Source organism: Plecotus auritus (assembly GCF_963455305.1).
Source record: "Plecotus auritus genome assembly, chromosome: 7".
Classification (NCBI taxonomy): domain Eukaryota; kingdom Metazoa; phylum Chordata; class Mammalia; order Chiroptera; family Vespertilionidae; genus Plecotus; species Plecotus auritus.
This window is the reverse complement of record NC_137774.1, coordinates 7,650,364-7,677,241: the sequence shown is the minus strand read 5'-3', so window position 1 is coordinate 7,677,241 and position 26,878 is coordinate 7,650,364. Positions and strand designations below refer to the sequence as shown.

General features: G+C 37.6%; 1 protein-coding gene across 1 annotated transcript in view; it reads right to left on the bottom strand.

The window, feature by feature from the left end:
- LOC308254732 (ATP-binding cassette sub-family A member 9-like) overlaps positions 1–26,878 on the bottom strand; it is a 108,472-nt gene that overhangs the window by 68,370 nt on the left and 13,224 nt on the right. The window contains exons 7-28 of the mRNA XM_080681127.1: positions 26,547–26,688; positions 25,333–25,518; positions 23,623–23,770; positions 21,883–22,048; positions 20,850–20,908; positions 19,742–19,852; positions 19,258–19,433; positions 18,925–19,044; positions 18,529–18,667; positions 17,381–17,471; positions 16,428–16,567; positions 15,664–15,780; positions 14,419–14,569; positions 13,863–14,029; positions 12,149–12,282; positions 10,934–11,071; positions 8,876–8,983; positions 7,863–8,036; positions 7,520–7,633; positions 3,240–3,359; positions 1,642–1,719; positions 66–157 (exon numbers count right to left, since the gene is read on the bottom strand). Of these exons, the coding sequence (XP_080537253.1) occupies positions 66–157; positions 1,642–1,719; positions 3,240–3,359; positions 7,520–7,633; positions 7,863–8,036; positions 8,876–8,983; positions 10,934–11,071; positions 12,149–12,282; positions 13,863–14,029; positions 14,419–14,569; positions 15,664–15,780; positions 16,428–16,567; positions 17,381–17,471; positions 18,529–18,667; positions 18,925–19,044; positions 19,258–19,433; positions 19,742–19,852; positions 20,850–20,908; positions 21,883–22,048; positions 23,623–23,770; positions 25,333–25,518; positions 26,547–26,688 (2,871 nt within the window). The remainder of the gene's footprint in view (positions 1–65; positions 158–1,641; positions 1,720–3,239; positions 3,360–7,519; positions 7,634–7,862; positions 8,037–8,875; positions 8,984–10,933; positions 11,072–12,148; positions 12,283–13,862; positions 14,030–14,418; positions 14,570–15,663; positions 15,781–16,427; positions 16,568–17,380; positions 17,472–18,528; positions 18,668–18,924; positions 19,045–19,257; positions 19,434–19,741; positions 19,853–20,849; positions 20,909–21,882; positions 22,049–23,622; positions 23,771–25,332; positions 25,519–26,546; positions 26,689–26,878) is intronic.

Here is a 26,878-nt window from a genome sequence, read left to right as displayed (position 1 = left end):
CAGTGCGGCCACTATCTAGGAATATTAAAATACGACATCAAGCATGAAAGGAAGCTTTCCTCCACCTGAAAACAGGATCCTTTCGCATTACTGTCTGCCCACACTTTATTTCCAGGCATCTTAGAACAAAAGCGAACAGCAAAGCCTGAAAGTAAGGCTAGGAGCAAAAACAAACAAACAAAAAACAGTTATATTTAGGTATTTTGTTCACAAATATGAGTTAAACATTTTAATTAAGTTGGCGACCTTTGGTCTTCAGGTAAAAGAGATGGGAATCATCTTACACACCGGGAAGAAATCCAGCTGCACAGTGACAATCCAGCTTAGTGGAACCCGACTCCTTTTCCTCTCACAACCCACCCCAGTCTGCCAGCAAATGCTGCTGTTTTACCTTCAAAATTACCCAGCATCCAACTAACTACTTCTCACCCATGGCTGTGCTACCCCCACCCAGGGCCAGGTCCTTATCATTTCTCTTTATTATTATCATTATTATCATTATTATTTTTTAAAAGAACCCTGGAGGTGTGGCTCAGCTGGATGGAATGTCATCCCATACATCAGAAGGTGGCGGGTTCGATTCCAGGTCAGGGCATATGCCCAGGTTTCGGCTTCCAACCCTGGTCAGGGCACATGCCAGAGGCATCTACTGCTGTGTTTCTCGCACATGGATGTTTTTTTTTCTCTCTCTAATCAATTAAAAAAAAATTTACAATACCTTTCTACCTGGTCTCCCTCTTCTCCCCTTGCTCCAAACATCTATTCTCAACACAGCCACTACGGCTACTCTTCTGAAACATGTCCTTTGCTTAAAACCTTCCAGTGACTCCTCAGTTACTCAAACAAAGTCAAAGTCCTTATGGTGACCGAGAACACTGTGTAACCTCTTCGATCCACCTGCACGTGTCCCTGTGGCTTCTGTGACCTCCTCTCGTACCACCTCCCCTTGTAGGTCACTCTGCCACAAGCACACTGGCCTCCTGCCTGACCCTCAAACAAGCCAGGTGCCTCTTGCCCCTCTGCTGGAACGCTCCTCCCCAAGCTCTCTCTACAGCTTGCTCCCTGCCTCCCTCAGATCATTATTTCTCAGCCAGGCCTTTCCTGACCACCTATCTGACATGGTATCTATTATCTATTTCATTTATTATCTGTCTCCTTTCACCAAAAAGTAAACTCCATGAGGGCAGGGACTTACGTCTATATGTGCTTCTATGCCTAGAAAAGTACTGATACATTATATTCAAAGACAATGCCTTTCTTCAGCCTAAATACATCAACATAATCATTATTTCCCTTTCATTTTTATTAAACTTTTGCTTTTTTATCTCTAATTCGAAGAACTTAAGTTATATTCATCTGTATTTTTAACACGCTCTCTCAAATTTGGAGGGGGCAGTATACATGATAAATAAACATGAAAAATTAATTTTATATTGAATTCTAGATGTACACCATCCATTCATGCATATAAAAAATAACTCCAGGGTTTAGAATCATGTTGGAATGTAATTACTTATTCTGAGACTATAATTAAAAACATCTTTGAAGGTGGTACACTTTAGGCAAGATTAAGTAGTTGTTATAGTAAACTAAATAATAACTATAAAAAAATAAATGGTGAGTTGAAAAAAACCTTCTTACTATTAGGCATACTAGAAAATCAGTTCCACTCAGGTCATAATTTAGGTCTTCATTTAGTTTTTCGTACTCATAGATTCTCTGTAAAAGCAAAAACAAACAAACCCACAAAAAATGCTAAATGAAAATTCATCAGCTTTACAACTTCCATTTAAGTAATAAGGAATTGCACATATTGAATGTTTTTCTTAAGCTTGAGTCCCCTATATGCATGGGTGATAAGCAATTCTCTGCAGAGACGTGAGGGGACCCCTACTCAACTCTGAATGTCTCCCAACGAGCAGGTATAACCTATGTTGTCTTCTCCAATTCCTTTTTTTCCTTTAATATTTTGGTTTAATGTTTGCTGAAAGCATAACAGAGAGAGATGCCTTCATCCCGATACATTCTAGGGGTCAACAATATTTGTCCTAAAGAGCCATCACAAGCCTTTTCAGAGTCCCTTCCTAATCCCACAGTGGTGACTGTTTCCACCTCCATAATTAGTCCTATTGTATTATTCTTTCTTCATCAATCAATGCACTCAAAAAGTAACTCATGACGCCTAAATAATGTGTGACAGGTGTAGATCAACGTATTTCATTTTGCAGGTCTACTTCTATTTCAGGAGAAAACTGCTTTACAGAGAAATACATTTTCCACTGAAATCCCAGGCATTGCTCAGCCAATGGAAAAGTGTTCTTACAGGCTCCCAAGAACACAAGCTTGGGGAAGCCTTCGCTACCTTGTTCAAAGCTGCTTCATTCAGGATGAGGCAGGGCCCCCGAAATTATGTTACTGACTGAGCTCTTCTGCCCCCCTCATTGTACATTTCTTTCCATTTGAATCTCATTCAGTTTATTTGATGATTTCTGGTCTTTTCTGCTTCAATGCTTTTGCTTCCCTCTACAGAACATGCTTATTACCTCCCACCCCACTCTGCCCCTAATTAATTCTTCTTCTTTAGGACTGTGTTTAAACATTGCTTCCCCTTAGAAGAATTCTCTGCCTCTCTAGAGCACTTCGGCTGTGCTTACAACTCTGCCCTTCTCCTTTGCAACCTTGAAGTCCCTTGCAATGACTACCTTGAGGTTGGCCTTTGTCTCCACTAAGCTCTGTCAAAGGTAGGACTGTGTTATTTTGTCCATCAGATATCGCCAATGACTAGCACAGTGCCTGCCACAGAATATTGTTTAATATACATTTTAAATGAATGAGTGATATCACCCATGAGTGTATTCCTCACAATGGATAATGAACACCCATGGAATGAGGCAACGTTTCTCAATCTGGAGTTTGTTTAGAATAAGTGTATGTTTTGCAAAGTGCATAGGGCAAAGCTTTTTTTTAACAGCTTTATTGAGGTCACATTTTCATGCCCTAAAATCCGCCCACTTTAAGTGTGTAATTCAAGGATTTTTAGTAAATGTACTGAGTTGTGAGAACACCACCACAATTTAAGAACATTTCCATCATATACATTTGCTGTCACTCTGCACTGCCAGCCCCTAACCTCTAGCCCCAGAAAACCTGTAGCCTACTTTCATCTTTATAGATTCGGGCAAAGCATTTTAACAGGTTGCATATTCAAAATTAGTGACACAGTTGATAATATACCTTACCTCTACCATAAAAGCAAGAAATCCATTCAAGGCGAATGAGGGAACAAACACCATGGTCAAAAGCGAGGCAGATGATAGGGACTGACTTATTATAATCATGTCTAACAAGCTGGATGAGGTCTACAAGGCAAGGTGAAATATATTACATGTCAGACATACTCAGTCCATTGATATTTGAGAAAACATTTAAGATGTAGATATTCTTATCCTACATATCAGAATTTTCCTATATGCAGACACATCCCTTTCAGAAGGAAGAGGGAAAGGATATGCTTTTATTAATGAGAATATATATGACCTTATGAAAAATCCATATTGCCTATCACTTAGACTGAAGTTTTCAAATTGTCATATACCTTCTCCATTAATTCACCATTCCAAGTAAATGATTTTTTGGAGATTGTGCATTTTGATTGTAATACACTCATTTTATTTTAGATTACTGGTAAATGTTGGGGTGGAGATTAAAAATAATATTTTGTTTTAAGGATCAGTTTATAAGTCAATAAGTACGTTTTGAACACTTTATCGAACCTTTGCTGGGTCTTATTAATGTATTAATTATAATAAAACTGGTAAGAATCATAACTACTCAATTCATTGTATATTACACAAATGACCAGGCGTTAAGAAGTGAGCATGCACTGTTTGCTTTAACCCTCACAATGACTCTACCACGTTTTCTTCTTATCCCTCCCCTTTTATATATGGGAAATCTAGGGTCCAGAGACATTAAATAAGATCCTCAAGATGACACAGTTAGTGAGGGACAAAGCTGGAGTTCAAAACTCTGGGTGGGTGTAATGATTGCTAAGTCTTTGTGTAAGAAAATTAGACTGTTTTGAGGCATTGTTACGTATATAACAGGGAATGTTGTCTTTGCTACTAAGTGAATTTAAAGTTTTGGGGAAATGTGTAACCTACCTTATCAAAAACAATTGGGAAAAAACCCCAAAAACTTATAATTGAGTGTTCAGTAAGAAGGGCACAATAAGCATTTTGGATAGCCAACCCAAAAGACTTCTCTCATTTTACAACCGCCACGATCTCCTTGCAAAGGTATTGCACAACTGTCCATGTTTACACATTTCTCTTCTTTTAGTTTCCATGACATCACACTTCTCTATTTTTTCTCCTAGCTCCTTATTTTTGATAACTATGAGTCCTTTAGTCCACTTAGCTGACTCTGCTTATTCTACGAGGACTCCAAGTTTCTGCTTTTGTGACCATTTCTCTTCTTCCTTTCTCACCCACTGGAATAAGAGAAGATGCCAAAATGCACCAAAGGAAATGGCCCAGTGTACTAAGATGTGCGACTGCACCTCCACCATTGGGCTGAAATGTGGGCTGACAGGGTGCTTCCTCCTTGGACAAGGGCCTAAGGTACCTATGAAGTGCCACACCCTTGGGGGTACAGGAGTGCATTGGACTCGAGAAACTAACTGTTGACTGTGGCTTCACGCAGTGATGGGGAGACATTGCCTATACTGTCCTTCTAAGTAAGCCCAAGGTCACTAAAGGACAACTGTACTGCCCCTCAGCATGTGATACCTTTCTATATAAGATCCTGGGAGTAATAAAAAATTACCTCAGTCCTAAGACTGGCATGGTTTAAAGTTATACGCACTGTGTGATGAAAGATCAATTATCACAGTAATTAGCCTCAATACCTATTTTGAATGAAATTCTAAGTTCTTTGTAGCAGACATAAATTATTGTAAACTCCATGAGGTTTCTGTGAAGATGTATTTTAGCTTACTAAAATCAAGATGTTGATCAATACAAACTTTACATCAGTATTTTCCACCATGTTACTAGCTCATATTTTTTTTTACTTGAAGAATGACATAAGGTTTGAGATCTCAGGTTCCTTCATGAGTCTATCACTATTTTTTGTGTGTAACAAGTGGCTTAATTATTTTCATTCTAAAAATATGAGGGGAATTAAATTAGATAATCTTGAATTTTTTTCAAACCTGACATCTCAATATTCCATTAACATGTAGCTTCTTTTAAAAATAAAATAAATAAAATAAAATAGACAAGTGCACTAAAATAGACAAGTGTATAAAAATAAAATAGACAAGTGCACTAAAATAGATAAATATGAAAAAGAAAAAAATCAGACATTATGTAATTTTTTTTACATTTTGAACAAAAATCCTTGTTTTAAAAAGTTGACTTTGCCTCTGCAGTACTGCCTTATTTTAATACATAATAATTCAAAAATAGTTGGCAGCAAAGGAAAAATGGTATTTAATCATATATAGATATAATTCTATTTGAAAAATAGTGTTTCAGAGTCTCATGTTCAACTCTCTGCTGTGGTCCTTTATTTGCTATAGTTTGTTCCCATCACAGTGAGAACATCTTAATCCACAAACATTTGTCCACAAACCTAATAGAAAAGGTGTTCTGCATTATCATGACTTTCCCTAGAAACAACATCAGATTTCTTCATTGGCGCATTTAGGCACTTGCAGCTGGGGAATTATGCAAGAGGAACTCATTTTGCCTTCTACCAGGTATGGAAGGAACTTTGCCTCGTTAGACTTTTGCCCCTGATTATATACCTATCAAGTATTAAGTGAAATGGTCTCTACTCTGTAAGCCAAGAGATGAGAGCTATTGTTCTGGAAGATCATGGTGTTTCAAGTTCTGAAAGAATGGCCTTTTCTGAGAAAGTTCCATCCATATTTTTGTCCAACCCAAACCATCACTGTGGAGCCTCCCTCCGTGAGAAGAGGTCCCACTGAAGGCTGAAGGACAAGGGGTGGAGGTATGGTTCGCCTGTTGATGCAGGTGCTCCCCTACCCGAGATATTGTCAAATCTATACAAACCGGGGTGAACTGTGAGTATAAGGTAAACCAGGGGCTGATTTTTCACTTAACACAAAGCAAAAAAAGACATTCATATAGACTTGTATTAGTCCCAGTCTGGAATGGCTTCTATTTAAGGAGAACCAACACAAGAATGGGAAAGAAAAAGGAACAATGACTTGAGGCTGCCGACTGCTTAGGACTGGAGGACAATAAGTTTAAAGAGTGTCTATGAGGGAACTCACTAGGAGATTTCGAGCCTTAGGCTAGCAATAACAGACATGTCAACAGTCATATTGGCCAATAACCCTGACATTGCTGGAACATCAGCTCTGAAAAAGACTTTCATTCAGAGTTGAAATGACTAGAAAACACAAAGTATGGACACAGATTCTTTGTTAAACTTTGCTGGACATATAGAAGAGCGCTGATGGAAAAGAAATCAACTATTAGACTCTCTTCTGCTAACATCTGTGCTGTCTACCCAATACCTGGGTTTACATTGGACAAAGGCAGTAAATCTGTTGACTGAATAAAACATTCCCATGCAAGGTATAAAAGCAAAGATGTTTGGTGTATCAGATCTTCATGACTGCCTCAAAGCCAGTCTTCTGAGTGAGGTATCTCTATACATCTTTCTGTAACTTCTGAGCTTGTATTGAAGGGATATTCTGAACAGATATTACCTGTTGCATACTGAGAAATGCAATCTAGAGAAGCCAAATCAGAAAACTGTCCACTGAGAAGGGATAATTCAATAGCTACCTACTGACCAGATAGTCTAAGGCTAATTTCTCACAGAAGTCAGTGGGCAATGTCAGATGTATTTTCTTAGCAGACAGCCTCTGGTTGGGTTCCTCTTGTGGTTTCAGGACTTCAACTCCAAGACTTGGGAGCTATGTTTGCAAGACACACACTCAACCACGAGCTAAAAGGAACCTAAAGTGCTGGGATTAGACACACTGGGTGTCCAGTGTCTTGGTAAACATTTCCATCCAAGTTTTCAGTAATCTTGGAATCATTCATTCCTATTTACTAATAAATGCTCTGCTGTAGGTATAAGAACATCTTTGATCTCTGAAATTACTAGCATCTGAGGTTAAAAGACAACTTCTTAAACACTGTAGAGATGGATTGGACTGTCAAATTTTATCAAGCCCATTTTTGTCCTAGTGTCACCAGGAAGCCCTGTATTCTGAAGCATTCGTAAACTCAAGAGTGGCATCCCGAGCTTCAGGTTTTCTGTAGGTACTCTGTAAACTCTAGTCAAAGAGTTGTAGATGAAGTCTTCAGAAACACTGTTGAATCAGCAACATGTTACATTCTCTCTCCTTTCTGTGGTGTAATTTTAAGGTGTTCATTTCCCATTGCTCAGGGCAAAAGTGACTATGTTTCCTGTTACACTGAAAGTTGAAAAAAGAACTCTATCTCTCTATTTATATGTTTGTATGTATACTTACAATGAAGAAGCAAAATGACCAAATGCCACTGTTTTTTCTTCTCTTGCGAAAAATAAATGATATCACATATGTGAAAAAGGTGAGAGAAGCTGCATAACCAAATATAATCACAACCTAAAAGGTAATATAAATAATATCAAAGTCAAAAAATAAAATATGAATTGAGGGAACATTTAAATTATAAGTATTTTAAAATATTTTATTGAACATACACTTTGAATGCTTTTTGTTTCCATTTGGGGCAAAATAAAAATGAAAATGTCTTGATTACATAAAGTAGCAAATGTTAAAATGTATCATGAACTTATATTGTAAGACAATCTCTATGTAATGCATCACTCACCGAAGCAAACACAAGTCGAGTTGTGAAATAACGGTCCGCTATGTTTGCCAGGCAGAAAATTAAAAACGATGAAGAGAGAAAGAAAGCAAAGAGGCTAATATCCACCATGGCCTGTCCACACCAGTAGGCTGAAGGGCAGAGGCCCGAAGTCCATAGCTGGGACTTAATTCTCTTCTGATGGAAAAACACAGGACATACATAGATCCAATTAAAGTCCAAATCCAGAACAAACACATTGGATGATATGTCAAATACAATCTAACCAAATACTGTCAAATCTTCTGATAATTTTAATTATGCATATACTGTTCAATGGAATTTAGTGAATTCCATTAAGGTGACCATTTTTGACAGTGAATACTAGTATTATTTCATTATGTAGGTTTGATTCATAATACCACCTTAACTTATGCATAATAAGTAGAAAAGCAGACATCACCATGATCCAGGAATGAATCTCCTTCAAAAGAAATACCATTTTTGTGACCTGCAGGCCAATAAATTCTCCATTATCCAAATAGACTGGCTCAGAAGGGTGAAGAATGACTCACCTAAATCTCATTGAAATGACTCACCTAAATCTCATTGAACTGTTGGACTTGAATAATGGACATAACCAAATACAAATATAACCAAAAAAAAATTGTATTCCCCACAGTAGAAAGGGGACTCAAGTCTTAAATCTGGTCTTTAATGTCAACATCAATGACTTCTTCTTTGTAGTTAAGAAGTAATATAGTCGAAAGTTTTATAATATTCCCCTTTGAAGGATTAGATTAACTTGAATCCCTGTAAAATGACTGTACTTTTCTTTTAATTTTGAAATAAAAAGTATTTTGTGCTTTTAGAAGTACATTTTTTACTTGATAGAAATAATGCTTAACTACATTATCTAAAGTTAAATATACACTTAAATGTTTTCCTCACAGGACTACATTTTGAACACATAGCATTTAAAACACAATTATTGAAGTTTCTGAAGTTTCTCACCCCTCCCCCCGCCTTCTCCTTACTTTGTAATCGCTGACACTGCTCATGGAGATGTAAGGAGAAATGCTGCAAACAACAGAAAGTAGGAAAAAGGAGCCTTCTGGCAGCCCAGTCCAGACAAAGAACAAATTCTGCAATCATAAGAGGCACTGTAAGCTAGTAAATATTTAAGAACATGAAACAAATATGAATAACCATAAAGAATATGCTGTTCAAAATATGTTGGAAAAAACGAAGTGTACATCTAGATCATCAACATCTATGCATGGTGGCAGGAAGATGATTTCTGATCATTTAACATGAGGTTTTAACTCTTAGAAAATAAAAGGGGAGGGGAATAAAAAAACACCTCAGGGCCCACCCACATCAGGGTATATATGAAAATGAATCAAAAGTAGGATCTCAAAGATGTATCTTCTCACACACTTCATAGCAGCACTATGCAGAATACCCAAGAAGCAACCCAAATGTCCATGGACAAATGGATAAACCAAATGTAGTACGTATACACAATGCAATATTATTCAGTTTTAAAAAGGAAGAAAATCCTGGCACATGCTAGGATGAACTTTGGAAATTATCCTGGCACATGAATGAACTTTGAGGAAATTATCTTGAGGGACAGCCAGTTACAAAAAGACAAATACTATACAACTGTCCTTATATGATGTATCAAAAGGAGTCAAATTTTATAAAAACAGAAAGTAAAATGGTCATTACTAGGGTCCAGGGAAGGGAGGAATGAAGAGTTCTTATTTAATGGGCATAGCATTTTAGTTCTACAAGATGACAAAGTTCTGGAGACCTGTTTCCCATAATGTGAATATACTTAACACTACTAAACTGTACGCTTAAAAATAGTTAAGGTGGTAAATTTCATGTTATGTGGGTGTTTTTTTTAAATCAAAATCAAAAAAAAAAAAAATGATTCAACAACTAGGGTCCTAGAGAAACAGGTAGCTCACGCTTGAGCAGCAGCAGGTCTTCCTCAGTAAACCCAGCGATGAATCCGTGCAAAGTACTGCAGCTGGCGGTATGTTATGAAGCACAGCCCCGAAAGGACAACTCGATACCACCGAGCCCATCTTCAAGGAGGTACACTTTAAATCACCACCCCCACGGCCCAGCCGGCGTGGCTCAGTGGTTGAGCGTCAACCTATGAACCAGGAGGTCATGGTTCGATTCCCGGTCAGAGCACACGCCCAGATTGCAGGCTCCATCCCCAGTGTGGGGCGTGCAGGAGATAGCTGATACATGATTCTCTCTCATCATTGATGTTCCCATCTCTCTCTCTCCTTCTCCCTTCCTCTCTGAAATCAATAAAAATATATATTTGAAAAAAACAGAGCAACATTAATCATGCCATGGTTACATGGGTGGAAAGAGCAGAGAAGCCAAGGATGATAATGTGAGAAGCCACTGTCACCCCTGGGGTGGAGGGATAAGGGGAGGAAGGGATGTGACTGAAGGCCAGGGGGAAGGATCCTTCTGCTGACCTAGCCGAAAGCACTGCTTCCAGTTGGCAGGCCACAGTATAGGCAGAGGACAAAGAGTCATGAGAACACAGCCTGTGTGTACCAGACTCCCTCACCCCAAGGCAGAGCCACTGTGGGTGGGTGAAGGAATTGATCAGAACGCATCTAGCCGAAGAACTGGCAAATTTCCCTTCAAATCAGTCAATCGACTACCCATTTAGTCAATGAAGGGTTCACCAACAAATTATATTAGAAATATAAGATTCTAAAACAACTGTTCCTGATTTCCAAGTAAGTGCGTGTGCGCGCACACACACACCTCATTCTCTCTTCAGTATACTCGTGCAATCAACTACGAATCTTTTTAGAAGACTTTCTGGAAGACCATGACATACTATGGAACAGTATTCCCCCTTGAAAATTCTCTGAGCCTAATGAAGGGGGAAAATCAGCAACATGTTAGATACAATCTGTTTAAAATATAAGGCCAAAGTTAATTTTTTAGGGTTAACAATCAATTATAAATATGTAAAAGCTAAAGAAGGAACATACACAGGGGACCTGTCAAACTGCTAATTGTTCGGAATGAGTAAACCCAGTACTTACTAAAGGGAAGGGGCTTCTTACAGTTCGAATCCGTTGTGTATGGTTAAACATTGCAAGCAGCCCATTGCTGATAATATTCATAAGAATAGGAAAACACTGCAGCCTCTTGGTATTGCATACAACTGAGAATCTATAATCCTTCAAATAAAATAAAACAATGTTAATTCTAAGTAATTAATGAACAAAGAAAAAGGTTGTGTATATAAAATCCTAACAGTGCCATTTTCTAGCTGTGTGACCATCCTCAAATTAACCGACTTCTCTGAGCGACAGCATCCTCATCTTGTGAAAGGGTCAATACGATAAATGGGTTGTTGTACAGTTTAAAGGGGACAATATATATTAGGCCCCAGCAGTCAGCAATATGAATTTTTATCAGTATTACTCATTTTAGAACACTGTGTCCTCATTTTGTCGATAAGGACATTTCAGCTGATGGGTGTTAAAGGTGGCCCCGATTTGGAAACTTGCCCCTTTTGCAGTGAGCAAAGGAAGGAACGCTGTTTTTGAGAAAAGGAAGTAAGCATGAGGTTCATTAAGTATTCGTGGCTACACGGCCAATGGAGCATTTTCGCACTTTCTAGGACAATGTTTATGTTCTTCAGGTCGATGAAAATGTTCACACATTCATCCATGTTCTTTAAATGTTACCAAGGGTTCATGTAACACATATGTTGGAGAGAACAAATAAAGCAACTACCAGGCAATGCAGCATCCCTCACGGAGATGACATTTTGCATGGTGGACTTAGTTTAGGTAGAGCCAAATTCAATGCTATCTCTTCAAAGGTCTTTGTTTTCTCTCCTTGTGGCAAGAAATAAAGAGGGAGCGTCACATAATTTGGCTCCGTTTTTCATCGGAATGCAAGGAAGACTGGGTTTCCTTATGATTAGAACGCATGTTCAGTAGTCTTGCCCCTGGAAGGATCTCTATGATAGAATTTAGTATATTTTCTAGTCAGAACTTTTGAGTTTGAATAATGCAATTATATTCAGCTACTTTGAAATGTAAAAAAAAAAAAAATTGTCTAATTCAAAAGTTAAGATAGAAAATGTTTTACGAACACTTCTTTAAACTTCACAGATTATTTAATAATGACCCTAACGTGTTTGAGTCCAGTTGCTGGGTTGACGTTCCACAGCGTTAAGACAGTTAAAATGTAGCACTTCATTGTTTTTCATGATAGCAGAACCAAGAAGTAAGAGGCAAACGCACCTTTTGTTTCCCGGCGACTATGATGGCTCCGTTGTAGGACACATCATCAGGACCATTTCTATTTACAAAGTCATCGATTTCCAGCAGTATGTTCTGATGCTTCAGTGACTGTATAAAATCTTCAATGTTGGATTCTAGTATTACATCAACAACAGAAGGCCACAGAAAGCAAGAACATATATGTCAATTTAAAAAAATAAGCCACATACACAATTTATATTATGTATAAAGGCATGTCTCCTTGGGCATCACGATAATAATTCTGGCCTATAAAGGAGAACCCATTATACCAACTTCTATTCATCGAATCTTACTCTGTGATAAGTTAGCTTTATGATCCTATTTCATGCAAGTTAACATGTGACCATTAAGACAATGTAATTCTATTTTATGACTCTTGGTTAAAAAAATACAATTTAACTCAACAATTTGTGAAACTACAATAAATGCATGAGGACGACTTCAAATTGGCTAGCCTAGACTGCTTAATGATAGCACTCCCCTTGCTGCCGTGTTCTCCAGATAACAGAAAGTACATGCATTTAGCTGAATGTATGAATGTATTTTAAAACATGAATGTATTTTGCGTATTTACATGTGTATTACATACACATGTTACATAGATACATTTTTTGTTAGGAAGTGGGAAAGGAAAAGAGTGCCACTATCAGGAAACTCACTACAGACTGATTCGTTTACCTCTCAGCATAACCATTATTGCTTGTCCCATTTTCGGTTCTTATAAGTGTATTTCTAGTATCACATGATCTCACTCATCTAGGGGAAATGATGAACATAAACTGATGAACAAAAACAGACCCGGAGACAGGGAAGCATCGATCAGACTGTCAAACCTCAGAGGGAAGGAAGGGGAGGGTGGGGGTAAGGGGGAGAGATCAACCAAAGGACTTGTAAGCATGCATATAAGCCTAACCAGTGGTCACAGACAACAGGAGGGTGGGGGCATGCGTGGGGAGGGGTTTGGGATGGGAATGGGGGGATGAGGACAAATATGTGATACCTTAATCAATAAAGAAATTAATTGGAAAAAAAGAGTGCCACTATCAGGACACAGTTGTCACTAGGCCCTAACGAAGAAAATAGATAAGTAGGAGCCGAGAAAAACCCACAGCCTAGCACACACAGGAGCCAACAACTGTAAAGGCTGCTGTAACAAAGAGGTCTCAAAACTGAGGGGTTCAATCAATACAGAAGATTCTCCTTCACGTGATAGCTCGGGGTCATCAGGCAGATAAGCGGCTCTTCTCTACCAGGTTACGTAGTGACCAAGGATGCTTCTACCTTGTCCCCTGATCCCCAGCACTTCTAAACTCAGAGCAAATGTGCACAGTTCCTCACATTTTTTTCTTTTCTTTTTTTTTTTTTAAATATTATTTTTATTGATTTCAGAGAGAAAGGGAGAGGGAGAGAGAGATAGAAACATCAATGGTGAGAGAGAATCATTGATTGGCTGCCTCCTGCAGTCCTCCTACTGGGGATTGAGCCTGCAACCGAGGCAGGTACCCTGATTGGGAATCAAATCGGTGACTTCCTGATTCATGGGCTGACACTCAACCACTGAGCACTCAGCTGGGCTAGAAATTGTTTTCTATTCATAAAGTCTAAATACACATATTCTTCCCTTACGATTTGCTTTCCTCCCTCTACATAAAAATAACTTATTTCTAGATTTAAATTGTGTTTTTCTGTTCACCTGTGTTATTGATGATCAATAAGCTGGTAAGAGGGTCTTGGGGAAGTTGCCCAGGAGAGAGGAAATACAATTCAGGTTTAAATTCCCAATCACTCTTTTGACTTAATACAGCATCAAATACCAGTTCCACAATCAATGGGAGCAGTGCAATTCCAAATACCAACAGTCTACCAATAAAGAAAAGTTACCATATTAATCTGTAGCCATTTCATTTATTCCGTCAGACATTTCAGATATTTGTAGAATATCAACTTTTATGCTAGCCGTAAGGATAAATGAGAAAATTCTGAGAGTCATACCTTACATTGCCCCACTGTACCAAAGGTTTTTCTATATAAACACCAGGTGATCAAACTATGAAGACTAAACAGACCTGTGTATATGGCTAATCAAATGCTCACATACAGCTATTCCCACTGGCAGTAAACCCAAAGGCTACATTTATCTATCCTCTGGCAGGAATGTTGGGTATTTCATTCTAGCGTTAAATTTTATTCTGGTTTAACCCTTTCTTGAAACTCACTATCCAAGAAAACCACAGCACTATGATACTCACAGGGTCAAAAGCGTTTTCTTGCCACATTTTAACTTTAAGAAATGGAGCCGTGCCACTGCACAGATCTGCATTATCCAGAGTTCCAGGTCAGTCACAGGGAAAGGAGGCCGAGCCGGCTGCATCTCAGGCAGGCTTTCTGCGTCTCTCATCTCTGCTTGTTCAAAATAAACACACAGGTATGCATGCTCGTGCACACACACACACACACACATGCACACGTACACACACGTACTAAATCTTAATGACATGCTTGGGTCATCATAGTTTTCTCTTTTTAGAGAAAAAATGTTTTAGGATATTTGTGGTTATAAAACAAACAATATAAGCACCAGGTTATGTTCATCATGATGACATTTAATAAACTCACTGATAAAATACTCTGAATGCTTATCAAAAGAAGACTTCAGTCGAGGGTGATCTCATCCTGCCCAGTCTTTAAAAAGGCACAGAAAATCCTATATGTAACACGATCCTGAGAAATTTCAAGAAGTCTTCTCCAGAGAAGTAGCCAAGGTACATTCAAGTTACACTGATGCCTAAATGTCTACTATTAAGCTATCAATCATTTAGAAGTCCAGGTGAAAAACTGCCAGCTCTGAAACCCCAAGACCGACACCTGATTTCCAAATATATGACTTACAAGTGGTATAACTTGGGGCAAATCACTGAACTGCTCTTAGGTCTGATTTTCTCAGGTTTAAATGGTGCCAACATCACTTGTTTGAATGGTTCTTGTAAGGACAGCAATGCCATTCAGCCACACATTGATCAAAGCGTCTGGCATAAACACTCCGTAAATGACAGCCCTTACTATGATCACCCATTAAAATACACAAGAGCTGATCCTAGGCCTTTCCTCCATTGAGACCTTACTGGAATTTTGTCTATGAACAAGCTAAGAGCAATTTTCATAAAATATATCTGCTTAGAGTTCATGACCTCGATTGAGGGCCTTTCACATCTTCAAAGTATCTAAGAAGTGAGTAACAGAGGATAGAAGAAAAGTGCCACAAAGGAAACAAACACTTGTAGTTTCTACAGAAAAATTTGGTATATTCCAAGAGGAGTCTGTGTTCAGTCCTAGTAATGATGTTAGGAAACAAGGCCTGCTCTTCACAAACAGCAGAGTCAGATTTGGAATTAGTCCCGTTCTTTAGAGTGAATCAGGTATAAGCATTATAAATACTAAATTGCTATATAATCATTGGGAAATTGATTTTATATGAAATATACAAATGAATGTACCTTGCTCAACAGTTGATATTTCTTCCACTTTCATGAAGACTTCATTCAGGGTTGGCACAGAAATGTCATAACTCACCACACCCTGGACAGAACCCTTATCAAGATCACTGAAAAGGTCTAAGGCAACAGACAGGAGTAGATACATTTGAAATAGCATATGGATAACTAAACCCAGTGAATTAACATATTTAAAAGATGCAGAATATGGCTGATAAAGTTTACATCTTTGCAATATCCCAATAAGGAAAACCAAAATTACACTGGAATGCTCTTCCCCTCTGAAATGAATGTCAGACTTCTCCTTTTATCCTCACACTGTCTGCACTCTATCTTCTGTTCTCAGCCCATGAACTTCCTGCAGATATTTTTAGGAAATATCTCCTCTACACCACAAACCAACGTGTAGTTCTACTCATATTCTGGGTCTTTCTTTGTACAGGTAGACGACTTGTAGCTGCTCACACCAAACGCTACCTCTTGACTTGTGCTCTTTGGACATCTCAAGGACTTCCCCAAGTAAATCTGCTCTCTCTCTCTCGCTCTCTCTCCCCCCCCCCCCCCCCGCCTTTTGTTCTCCTCTCTTCCCTACTGGTACTTCTAAGCATCCGTTACCAAATAAATGGCACTAAAATCCTCATCTCAAGTGCTGCTTCTTAGGAAACCCAACCTAAAATGAAATCCAAGTCCATTAAACAATAAAGTTGTAATAATAATGTAAGCACTTATTCCCAAATTTCATTCTATTGAAATCATATTTAAGTTACCTGGAAATTTATCTGTCCTTTCCGCAGGCAAAGTATACACAAGCTTTTCTTTGCTTTCTGTTTTTAATTTAGCATCCGGGACGTGGTGATTAATGAAAGATGTTAATCTTTCTGGATCACATATTTCATTTCTGTACAAACTAATGTTTGAAAGAAAAGACAATTCATTTGTGTTTCCTCCAGTGCTATCACAAAAGAAGAGCTTTCTATTGAATTAGCTAACCTTTGAGTACTTTACTTGGCTTTTAGGGAACAAACAAAATGAGTTAATAATAATAATAATAATAATAATAATAATAATATTGCCATTGGTTAGAAAAATATTCTGACTCAGAACAACTAAATTTTACAAACAAATGCATGATGGATTTGAAAGCTGATATATATCAAGTAGGAAGACAAACAGAGGGAGGTGCGGACATTAGACAGAAGAGACTTCTTAGGAAAAATCATTATTACACCAGACCGTACAGATACCAGAAATTAGTGCCTAACAGAAAAACCTGGCCAACGAGCCAGAGAGTTTGTGTTTTAAATGCTTTCTGCCTGGAAACATTTTCTCGGTAGACATAGTCCTCTTTATTCACTGCCACCAGATTGACTCCCATTTTTGATACTAGCTTCTGATATTATTTGATTTTGTACCCTATGAAAGAAGGCAACGATGTCACAGGATTGTGTGGATCAGCTGAGGAAACTGGAGGGTGGAAAGTAGTCCATGAAGCAGCCCTGCTATGATTTATCAGCCTGGGCTGATAATTTTGCAATTTTGATTATCACAATGGATACAGGGAAAACATTTGGGAAACATTGATCAATACAGGTTGGCAGAGCTAAGCACAAGGCCAAATCTCTCTCATAATTATCTACCTTTCTGATATACCAATATTAAAATATCTGTGTGTGTGTGCGTGTGTGTGTGTGTACATGTAATTTATCTGCAAATTCTTTACCTTAAGTGATATCCAAGACCCCATTTTCTCTTCAGAAAGCCAGAAGAGCCTGCACTCTTCAATCTCCCATTGGACATGATCACTTTTCTATCTGAATAAAAAGAAAGAGAAAAAGGATGATAGGAGTCACTTCTTCCCTCCCTAGAAAACACAGATGAGGACCAATGCTCAGATTTCCAAAAGAGAAGCGTTCTATGAGGCATTGCTATATCAACGATCCATTTAAAATGTTGAAATACCCCTTAAAATGGATGCATTTTAAATGAGCTTATGAGTTCCAGTTCATTTTAGTATTCTCCAAAATGTAAAAAAGAAAAAACAGAAATTACATGGTTGCATTTTCTTTTGTTTTTAGTCTTCATTGGAGGATATTTTTCCCTTGATTTTTAGAAAAAGTGGGAGAGAGAGGGAAAGACAGAGAGAAATATCGATGTGAGAGAAACACATTGATTGGATGCCTCCTGCAGGAGCCGCCATCAGGGCCGGGACTGGGGAGGAGTCTGCAACTAAGGTACATGCCCTTGACTGGAATCGAACTGGGACCCTTCAGTCTGCAGGCCAACACTCTATGCACTGAGCCAAACAGGCTAGAGCTACATGGGTACATTTTCTATGGGATGCTAAATAATCAGTGGATATTTTCTTTTTTTTTAAAATATATTTTATTGATTTTTTTACAGAGAGGAAGGGAAAAGGATAGAGAGTTAGAAACATCGATGAGAGAGAAACATCGATCAGCTGCCTCCTGCACACCTCCAACTGGGGATGTGCCTGCAACCAAGGTACATGCCCCTGACCGGAATCAAACCTGGGACTCTTCAGTCCACAGGCCGATGCTCTATCCACTGAGCCAAACCGGTTAGGGCTTCAGTGGATATTTTCAACCAAATATATATATTAAAGAATAGTTGGATGTTTAAATTAATTTAAAGCTGATCTGGAAAAAAAAATCACAATTTTTTTTTTTTTATTAGAGGTCAAAATCTAGCAATCATACAGTTGGCGAGGAATTCTACCGTGGGAGCAGGCTCCTGTCATCCCCCGGACTGGTAAGTAACATGGGCACACGAAGGCAATGAGAGCAGGGCTCTGGGAGTAAGTACTGCCCAAGTTCTTTATGGTGATACTGAGATCAAATCGACACTCACCAGCCAGGATGTCAGCCTCATCCATGAAGTTGGTGCTCAGGAGGATCACACGGTCTGCTTTGCGCTCCTTGAGGAAGCTCCACACTTGCTGCCTTGAAAAGGGATCCAATCCAGAAGTTGGTTCATCCAATAGCAAAACCTACCGAGGATGATGATATATAAAATATGACCTTCTCTCATGTTACCCATTTCCTGATGATGAGTAACCCAAACAAACAGACAAACAAAAACCTATCCAACCGTTTATGTCCAACATACTCATATTCACAGTTAGACACAGCAGATTCTCTCTTGGTACATTACAAGGGAAGCACTGCTACTTTCAGAGGTAAAAGAAGAGCTTGGCTTTTCACTGACATTCCATCGGCATTCCTCCCCATGCACAGCGGCGCTTACTTTTGGATCTCCTAAAATGGCAATTCCAAAGGTCAGCTTTCTTTTCTGTCCTTCACTTAAATGTTGAGCAGGGTTATCCTGAATGTTTTGTATGTCCAACTCCAATAGAATTCTTTGTACCTGTAGAAGAAAATATATGAAGCTTAAAATGCAAGATGACTCACATTGTGCAATTTTCACTGTTCATTATAGCAGTAGATTTTTTTTTATAGAACCTCAATGCCTAAGTGCCAATCCTAACAGGACAGGTAAATCACTGAGGGGAATCCTGTGGTCATGATTTAACTTGATAAATGGTAGACAGTTTAATTAGTCCCAACCATGCCCATCTACCTCTTGATCCACTTCCTGTGGCGGAATCCCTTTAATTTTAGCAAACAGCCTGAGATTTTCCTTCACAGTAAGTATGTCAAAGTGAACACTGAATTGAGGACAAACACCAGTTATCTCTCTGATTTCCTCCAAGTCTTGCATTTCAGAGAGATTTTTATTGTAGATGGTAACTGATCCTAAAAATAGAAGTGAGAAATAATTTGACTTCACAATTTATTAACAACTACTAATTATTCTTAACCTAAATGTGTGCTCAGAGTAGTGTCTATTTCCCCTGGGATATAACGTATCAATGGAATAAAGATAATTTTCATTAAAATTGGGGAAATATATTTAAAATCATGTATTTCTGGTCAATAACTTTAGATAAACAAACATTATTTTTTCTTAAGGAGACAAATATAAACCCTGAAATGAGAAAGGCTACATATGACCTCCCTCTATTATCAGACATCTTGCCTTTGAGGAACTTCTTTTTGCTCACCTTCTGATGGAACAGACAACCCATTAAGGATGTTTAGCAATGAAGATTTGCCAGCTCCACTGTGGCCCAGAATTGCTGTGATTTGACCTTCATATATGTCAAACAGCAAACCTGTTTTTAAAATAAAATATTAACATCTAAGAGAGCATTAGACAAGGCTGGTTCTATAGACAGAGTAAGAGACATATACATTTACATATTCATATATACACATGCATGCATACTGGAAGTAAGTAGAGTGTTAATATTTGGAATTAGAGTTAATTTTATCTTCAAACAAGAGGAAATCCTTGCAGAAGTTGAAGATGTTTACACTTAAAACGTCCACAGTTGTTGATGAGTGCAAAAGTATTACATAATGTGCTCTGGAAACTGAAATAATAAATTTAAAAATACCTCAGTATATCCTTGGCCAAAATTAAGAAAGAAACCACAGATCTATAGTGTTTGATGAGAAAAACCTGGAGTAAGAATACACTTGCTGATACAAGTACATTAAATTATCAAATAAAGCTCTAATCTCAAAGAAATAAGTAAGACTGAATGAAGGGGTGCTGCATTTGCTATAAAATAAACACAAAGGACAGAGAACTCTCCACTTTCGGGAAGATCTATGGTTTACTTAAATATTTGTTACAGAAAACTGTATTTGTTAGAATATTTAGTGTAAGATATGTTGGCTCATTCAAAATTATAAACTATGTCACAGGATACTGACTTGTGAAATTTCATTCATGGTCAATGGTTTTACTCATCTTGTTTTAGTGAATCTCACCAGCACATGTAAACTGTGTGATTTCCTAGCTAGTATAAAAAAAACTGATCAATTTTAAGTCTAAATATTCCTTCCAAATAATAGAAAATATTACTTATTACAAATTCATCTTAAAAAACAAAGTGAACTTGCATTTTTTCATTATATGATCCCGTTTTTGTAGATCAATATGTCCAGGAACCATCCAGAAGGATTTTACATCCAGTTCTTAATCATAGCTAATTTCCACATGGTGGAGTTATAGTGTATACTTTTTTTTTCTTTCTCTTTCTGTTTTACCAGTCTTTTCTAATTTTTCACATTGATTTTTTCCAATTAAGTGCTTTTCTTTACCTTTCAATGCTTCTACTTTTCCAGACTTTCCTTTATATTCTTTTTTAACATTTCTGATTCTGAAATGACAAAAGAGGTGCTTACTTAGACAACACAGAAATAAAAATGATACAGATCATGAGCAACCCTAGGCAGATGCAGTCACCCACTTGGTGTGAAAGAAGGGGTGGCATCCCCAGTCTACTTGGGAAGACAAAGACTTGTTTTTGATAAATCATTTCCCCATGAAACAGAACAAATTTCTTTAGAAAGCTGTGGTTAAATTACCAGTGTTTTGCTTAGAAAAGTAGAACGCTCTGTAATCATCCTCACTTTCTTCCTTTAGTCTTAGAACATTGGGTGATTTCCCCCGTCTACATTAGCACATGTATCTGCATTCTGTAACCATCCTTTCCCAAACCCTGTCACCTGAATTTTCCTGAGAGCTCCTATTTGGCCAGGGAATCTGCTTTAGAGATGATTGAATTTCTCTCTCCCTAATCATAACACAATCCTCAAAATGAAAGTGCAAACTTGACATGTCCACTTCCTCCCTTCTCACTTCCTCCTCAATCAATTGCACTCTGCATTCTGACCCCATTACCCTCGTGAACCGCTTCACATGGGAATTAGTAGTGGCCTCCTAATCACCAAATGCAACAAGTACTTTTACATCCTTACTTACTAGGTTATGGGTCACCATTCATGACTTTCTCTGTGTTAAAAGTGCTTGCTTTCAAGGTCACATTCCATTTTATTGGTTTTCTCTATGTATATTATTGTTCATCTCACTCCAGACTCTGTTGATGTGTTATCTCATTGGTTTTCATGCTTTCAATACCAACCTAATGTTGACTCAGTCCTTGACCCTGAGATTTAGGCTCACATATTCAAACGTTTGCTGGATTTCTTCATACAAATATCACACACACACACACACACGCACACACACGCGCACACACCTCTAAATCAGTGGTTGTCAAACTTAAATGCACCTTGGAATTCCAAAGGGAACAGCCTGTACCCATACATTAATTAGTATAAGTGTAATTACCTGATGGCCTCCTTTCCTTGAAATTCTGGAGCCATTGGTTCGAAATCATCATCAGAGGTATGCTCCAGATCTGTTTCTTTCTCAATGATCTTATCAGTCCTTTGGTGTTGGAAACAAGATGACGAGTTCAGGAAAAATAATGGAGAATAACGGCGCTCATTTCCATCTAATTAATTAAGCAATAAAAACATTGGATCAGTAACATTAAAACAGTGAGAGAAGAATCCTTGTTCAGAATAATGCAGAATGTCTTAGACTTTAAAGCATCATAAAGAAATTCTGTTCTAGCTTCCTATTACTGAGCATATTATCAAGCAAACTTGATAATTAAGAAATGAAAATCTAAAGAAAGCAACATTTATCACAGAAGTTAAAAGATAGAACATTCAACAAAGCATAAATCAAAGGCTTGAATAAAATATGGTCTAAAAGGTATTCAGAACATAAAACCAAATATTTTGGGGAAAGCCTTAATATGGCATAAAATTAATTGCAAACATATTTGTGAATTTAATGAAGCATTTGACCACAGCAATACGATTGAACATAATACTGAAATCTGTATGGTACATGAATTGAAAGTACATAGAGTAATTATATTTGTTCAGGATGAATATATGGTCATTTTCTAGATTAAAAGAGAAAAAAAACAAAGTAGTATCTGTTACTAAGGGCCTTCAAGATATAAACCAGAAGTGATAAAAAGACAGGTATACATCGAAACAATCTTAACTACAGTCAAAGTGGAAGGAGTATAAAAAATGAGAAGATAGCCGAAATCGGTTTAGCTCAGTGGATAGAGCGTCGGCCTGCGGACTCAAGGGTCCCGGGTTCGATTCCGGTCAAGGGCATGTACCTTGGTTGCGGGCACATCCCCGGTGGGAGTGTGCAGGAGGCAGCTGATCGATGTTTCTCTCTCATCGATGTTTCTAGCTCTCTATCCCTTACTCTTCCTCTCTGTGAAATATCAATAAAATATATTTTTTTTAAAAAGAAAAAAAAATGAGAAGATAAATAAATAAAAAGACTGTGCATGGATAAAAAAGCATTTTGATTCTAGTGTATGTGAAGGAATTCTGGGCATATGTGAAATTTTTGGTTGTTTGTGAGATAAAGGAAATCTAACTGGGCAATATGCTTCTGTAAGCATGAACAATATAGGAAAACTTTTCAGAAAGACTCTGAAAATGTCCTAATGTTCATTTTGTGATTTCCTTAAGAGGCAGAGATCTCCCTTCTGAAATGTTCTCCCACACATGGGGTGAGTGAGGAAGACACTAATTAGTTCACAACCCAGGTCTAGTTTTATTTAGTTTACAATCTGTCCCACATTCTTGTAAGAAAACACAAGTATTATGGCCCTATACTGTATAAGTCCAAACCATCTGAAGGACTAAGTTATTTCAGCTGGTTCTAAACAGATCCTAAATATCATTATTTAAAAACACTCAGGGATCCTTGAAAAAAGTAACATTATTTAATACAATATAGTTATATTATGTATTAAAATGATCATCACTGTCCATGTGTATTATATTAAAGTCAGAATTATGATTGCTTTTACATAAATATTTTTCAGACCATTAAAACCATGAAGTAGAAATAAAGAACTCATTCAGTCTGTGATGGGAAATAACTGTTATTCATCATTTCTTAAAACATATTTATTTGCCCTTAAGAAAAAAATCTTTAATGTGATCAACATTTGTGGAGATCAGAGAAAAATCCACTATTACTTACAGGGTAAGATTTTGTCAAAGTATAATGCCAATACCAAGTACCAAAAAGCATCAAAAGCCAACATGAAAAAAGTTGCTATCATTATATATGAGTCTCCCGATGGGTCAGGAAAAGTTACACCATTCATATTATAATCCATGTGGATAATCTAAGGTTCAAACAAAAATAATAATAAATACTTAAATAAATAAAAATAATGCAGTGTAGTAGCAAGAATTATCACTTTATTGGGCTCTTTGAAGAAGCCTTTTAATGAAATTATTAGGAAACTATTCCTATTTTATAGCAAAGGAACATTAGAAAATACTGATTTAAAAAATACAGTGGATATTCATGTAGAAAAATTAATATTAACTCTACCTAGAAATACACAAAAGTTATTTTGAAAAAGATTTTACATCTAAATATAAAAGCGGAATCATTCAAGCTTCCAGAATAAAAAGGTAGAAGAATATCTTTATAATCTTGGGGTAGACAATGATTTTTTTTTAAACAGGTACAAAATTACTCTATATAAAAGAAAAACCTGACAAACTGGACTTTATCAGAATTAAGACCTTCTGTTCATCAAACAAAAGTACCACTATGAGAGTAAAAATGTCAGCAACAAATAATTGCAAAATGTCACATATTCAACATGTCTAAGGAATTCCTACAGAGCATCAGGAAAAGATAGGAAAGGTAGCAGAAAAATGGCGAAAAGGCTTGAATCATCAATTTATAAAAACGAAAATGCAAAAATATATCAATCCTCAGGGAAATGCAAATCAGCTCAGTGATGATTTATCAAAACCTATCCACTAGAATGGCTAAAATTTGAAAGACTGAAAATGCGTCTAAAGATGGATGACGTCTAAAGACTGGATGATGTCTAAAAACAGTGTTCAGTAAAAAAAGCCAGACTTTCAAAAAATACACTTGTAACAATATCATTTAGAGGTGAAAATAGGAAAAACTAAAAAATTACATTTAGGTTCACATACTTATAGGTGATAATAAAAAGTAATTAATTATCATACAACTTAACTCTAGGAGGAAGGAGTGTTTAAAGGAGCTTCTCGGTTTGGGGCAACTTTCTATTTCTTGATCTAGTTCATGAACCCTTGGATTTATTTTATAATTCTTGGTTCAACTCTGTATGTATGCCTCAAAAGTTTTTCATATTTGAGCTTTCAAAAAGAGGTTTACCCAGAAATTTAAAAAAACTAGCAGAATACCTTATGTGAAGCAAAAAGAAATTTTCTATCTATAATAATAAAAGCATAATATGCTAATTAGACTGGACGTCCTTCCAGAAGACCTTCTGGATGAAGCAGGGTCTGCAAGGGAGCCCGGGGCCTGGGTGCCTGCTTGTGGTCAGAGGGAAGCCCGGGTCCCGGGTGCCTACCAGCGGCTGGAGGGAAGCCCGGGTCCTGGATGCCAGAGGGAAGCCTGTGCCGGCAGCTGGGGGAAGGAAGGCCTACTTTTGCATGAATTTTGTGCATTGGGCCTCTAGTATAGAAATAAGACAAGAAAAGACTTCAAATGAAAATATATCTGAGATGTGAGCTGACCATGTTTTCCTACAATGTGATAATGTTTTCAAATTTAGCTTTAGAGTAGAACTGTTTAGAACAAAAGGTCTTCATCTGAAAGTGTTGACTACACAGAGTCATGAAGTATCAAATTCTTCTGACACTTTAATAATAAACCAATTAACTATCCTCTCACCTGGGCCATTCCAGCAGTGAAGGCAAAAGGGCTAAAAATACTCAAAATCCACTCCAGAGATGAAGGAAGTTGTCTATGCAATACAGAGAGTCCCACACCACCCCAGAAGAGAGTGAGGAGAAGCACAACAAAATTGGTGAGGGCAGTTTTCTTGAGCACCACGCTCATCAGGAATGTTAAAGCTATCTGAAAGAGAGAGAAGACAGGTAGCTGTTATATAGAATCAGTTCACTGAGAAACATTGGTAGCACAATTAACTAAAGGTCAAAACATCTTTATGAGTGAGTCAGTGATGAAAATATGAAGGTGTAATTATGCTCAGTCCTTCTTTCTCAACCCTTTTATAAATAGGATCCCTTTTTGTCCTATACAAATGTTGGGCTTTTGTTGCTGAGGATAGGGTCGGGGGGAATTGGGAAGAATTGCTCAGGGAAAGGGTGGAAATGCAGACTTGCAAAGATGGGAAGAAACTGAAGTATTAAAGAGCGTCGACAAACCTTCTTCAGGAAATGCCCCGAAAGGTGGGAGAAAATAGAGGCTGTTGTTTAAAGAAGGGAGAGGAGACTGACCCATATCGTGGCAAGGTGGGGTATGAGAGGGAGAAGACTTGTATAAAGCTACCACGTGATTGGGAAGTTTGGAGAAAAAAGATGGGTTCACTCCTCAAGTGCATCCTTGTTAATCGTCTACACAAATCATAGATAATTTAGTCAAACATCTTTCTTTTCTTTTTTTGTTAATCCTCACTGGAGGTTATTTTTTTCCTTGATTTTTTTAAATTTTTTTATTTTTTAGAGAGAGTGGAAGGAAGGGGAGAAGACACAGAGAGAGAAACATCAATGTGAGAGAGACACATCGATTGGTTGCCTCCCACATGCAGCCTGACCAGGGCCAGGGATTGAGCCTGCAACCAAGGTATGTGCCCTTGACCAGAATCCAATCGGGACCCTTAAGTCCGTGGGCCTATGCTCTAACTGCTGAGCCAAACCAGCTAGGACTATTTTTTTCTTTTGGATGCATTTCATTAATTCAGATCTTTATGTAAAAGTGAGGTCCAACTTTATTTAGGTTACATCATTTTCTCACGGTCAGAGGGACTTTCTCAAACACATGTACACACAAAATGCACATGAAAGAAACGACTGCTGAGACAATCTTGCTACATATAGCTAAGACCTAAAGCAGAGAAAGTGGTCGTCATGCCATGAACTTACCAAGGATAAGCCATATAAGAAAAAAAGTATAAATATGACCATGAAGCCCGTCATGACTATCATTTTGGTGGATGTTATGATCATTGCAATGAATATGGAAATAATGAAGATGAAGCCAGCATAGATTAAACCCCAGGAAAACCTAAAGACAAAAAGTTATTGCAATTATTTTAACTTTAGTATGAAATACTGGAAACATAAAGTATCTAAAGAATAATGGCATGATTGCCCCTGTGCCTGCCACCTAGATTGTTAACTAAAGTACCACTAATGATACACTGGCATGGCTGTATCTACTGGGTAGGTGTTAGCTCTATATTCACATACTGTAT